Source organism: Papaver somniferum, unplaced genomic scaffold, assembly GCF_003573695.1.
Source record: "Papaver somniferum cultivar HN1 unplaced genomic scaffold, ASM357369v1 unplaced-scaffold_32, whole genome shotgun sequence".
Classification (NCBI taxonomy): domain Eukaryota; kingdom Viridiplantae; phylum Streptophyta; class Magnoliopsida; order Ranunculales; family Papaveraceae; genus Papaver; species Papaver somniferum.
In genome coordinates, this window is record NW_020643262.1 from 4,416,249 (window position 1) to 4,418,982 (window position 2,734).

Here is a 2,734-nt window from a genome sequence, read left to right on the forward strand (position 1 = left end):
AGCTGCAGAAGAATGTGAAAACTACTGCCCCTACTCTTCATGACCAAATTGAAATGGCCACTTGTGCCGCATGCCACAGTTCAGACCACCTAGTAGATAGTTGTCTAGACCTACAAGCATTTCATGAGTCTATACTTGAACATGCCAATGCTTTGTATCATAAGCAAGAAAATAACCCTTATTCTCAGACCTACAACCCAGGGTGGAGGAATCACCCTAATTTCTCATGGTATAAAGGGATCGTACAAGGAGGTATAACTAGTAACAACCAAGTATATTCATATCCTATAAACCCCCAAGTGCAACCACACACACAATACCTTGTAGAGAAAAGGCCTAGCTTTGATGATGGTGTGAACCAAATAATCAAAATCTTTTGCAATATCAGAAGTTAAATGACCAGAGACTTGCGAGTCTAGAACTCAAATTGGGCCAAATCTGTGATGCACCAAATGAGAGAGAAAAGGGTAAACTCCTAATTCAACCTCAACAGATTCAGAAAAGTGCATTTTAGGAAAGTACGTCATCTTGCAATGAGCCCCCACATGACCAAGTGAATGCTGTCACTAATCTGCGTAGTGGTAAAGTTATTGATAACAATGTAGGTGTACCACAGTCGAGCGAGTCTAAATTCAGACTCGCTATTGCATACAACTCCAGAGAAAACACCTTTTGTATAAAAGGAACCTGAGCATGATAGCGACTCTAAGAATTCCAATGATGTTAATGTCCATATACCTTCTGTTATGTTTGTCGCCCCATTTCCTCAAAGGTTGATGCAATAAAATAAAGGTACCCAATACAACGAGATGTTAGAAATGTTTAAACGAGTCAATATAAACATCCCTTTTCTCGAAGCAATCCAACAGATACCTGCTTATGCTAAATTCTTGAAAGATCTATGCACACAAAGGAGAAAGCTTCATATGCATAAGCATGCCTTTCTTACTGAGCAGGTAAGTTCAATCATTCAAAACAAAACACCACCTAAGTTTATAGACCCAGGTAGTCCAACTATTTCATGTACCATAGGTGACCATACAATTTATAGACCTTTGTTAGACTTAGGTGCAAGTGTGAACCTTTTTCCATATTCTGTGTATGAGCAATTAGGTCTTCGGGAGATGAAACCCACTCATGTTACGCTGCAATTAGCGGACAAATCTGTAAAAATCCCTCGAGGTATTGTTGAAGATGTCTTAATCAAGGTTGAAATTTTTTATTTCCACGTGGACTTCATTGTCTTAGATACTCAACCTATGCAAAACCCAGATTGTCACATTCATATCATTTTAGGACGTCCTTTCCTGGCGACGTCCAATGCTATTATAAACTGTCGTAATGGAACGTTGAATTTATCCCTTGGTAACATGACTGTCGAACTAAATTTTTTTAACATTAGTCAACAACCCATGGATTGTGATGATACTGAACTGCATGAGATTAACGTGATTGAGAGTCTGATTCAAGACTCACTGCCTGACATCTTATCTGTGGACCCTTTGCAAGCATGTTTAGATAACTTTGACTTAGACCTTTTTGATTCTGAGTACATTAGTGAAGTTCACTCTTTGCTTGAATCTGTGCCACCCATGGACATTGCTAAATAGTAGAATGTAGTGGAACCACTTCCACTCTCTAATTCCGAGTCTACACCATCTCTTGTCCAACCAACTAAGCTTGACTTAAATCCATTGCCTAACACTTTGAAATATGCATTCTTAGGTTCTTCTGATACTTTTCTTGTGATTATTGCATCATGTTTAGACACAGAACAAGAGAGTAAACTTTTAGAAGTGCTCAAAGAGCATAAAGAGGCCTTAGGTTGGACCATCTCAGACCTTAAAGGTATAAGTCCACAATTTGCATGCATCACATAAATCTTGAAGAAAATACCAAAGTATCTAGGGAAATGCAAAGGAGACTTAACCCCAACATGAGAGATGTTGTTCATGGTGAGATTCTGAAATTGCTCGATACGGGTATCATATACCCAATTCCAGATAGCCAGTGGGTCATCCCCATTCAAGTTGTACCAAAAAAGTCTCGCATTACTGTAGTTCAAAATGAAATAAATGAGCTAGTCCCCGTTCGTGTTACCACATGGTGGAGAGTCTGCATTGACTATGGAAAATTGAACACGGTAATAAGAAAGGCCGCTTTCCTTTTCATTTTATTGACCAAATATTAGAAAGGTTGTCAAGACACAGTCACTATTGTTTCCTAGATGGCTATTCAGGTTATAACCAGATTCACATAGCACCTGGAGACCAACCAAAGACTCCATTTACATGTCTTTATGGTACATTTGCTTATCGCCGCATGCCTTTTGGGTTGTGTAATGCACCCGCTACTTTTCAACGTTCTGACATGGTAGATAAGTTTCTTGAAATCTTCATGGATGATTTTTCTGTCTTTGGGTCATCTTTTGATGAATGTTTGCATCATCTTACTCTTGTGCTGATTCGGTGTAAAGAAAAGAATTTGGTTTTGAACTGGGAAAATTGTCATTTCATGGTTAACTCAGGCATAGTCCTAGGGTATATCATTTCTGAAAAAGGCATAGAAGTAGATAAAGTTAAAGATGATCTCATTCAACACTTTCCTCAACATCGCTCTGTGAGGGAGATAAGGTCATTCTTAGTCTATGTCGGTTTTTATCGGCGATTCATCAAAGACTTTAGGAAAATTGCAATACCCTTGTGTAGTCTTCTTGCAAAAGATGTTGCATTTT

The 2,734-nt window shown here is 38.6% G+C and overlaps 1 protein-coding gene across 1 annotated transcript; it reads left to right on the forward strand.

Annotated features, from left to right (window-relative positions):
• Positions 1 to 818: 818 nt before the first annotated feature.
• Positions 819 to 1,610, forward strand: LOC113341895. Its single transcript, XM_026586604.1, has one exon. It carries the CDS (start codon positions 819 to 821, stop codon positions 1,608 to 1,610), a length of 792 nt encoding a protein of 263 aa, XP_026442389.1.
• The last annotated feature ends 1,124 nt before the right edge of the window (positions 1,611 to 2,734 follow it).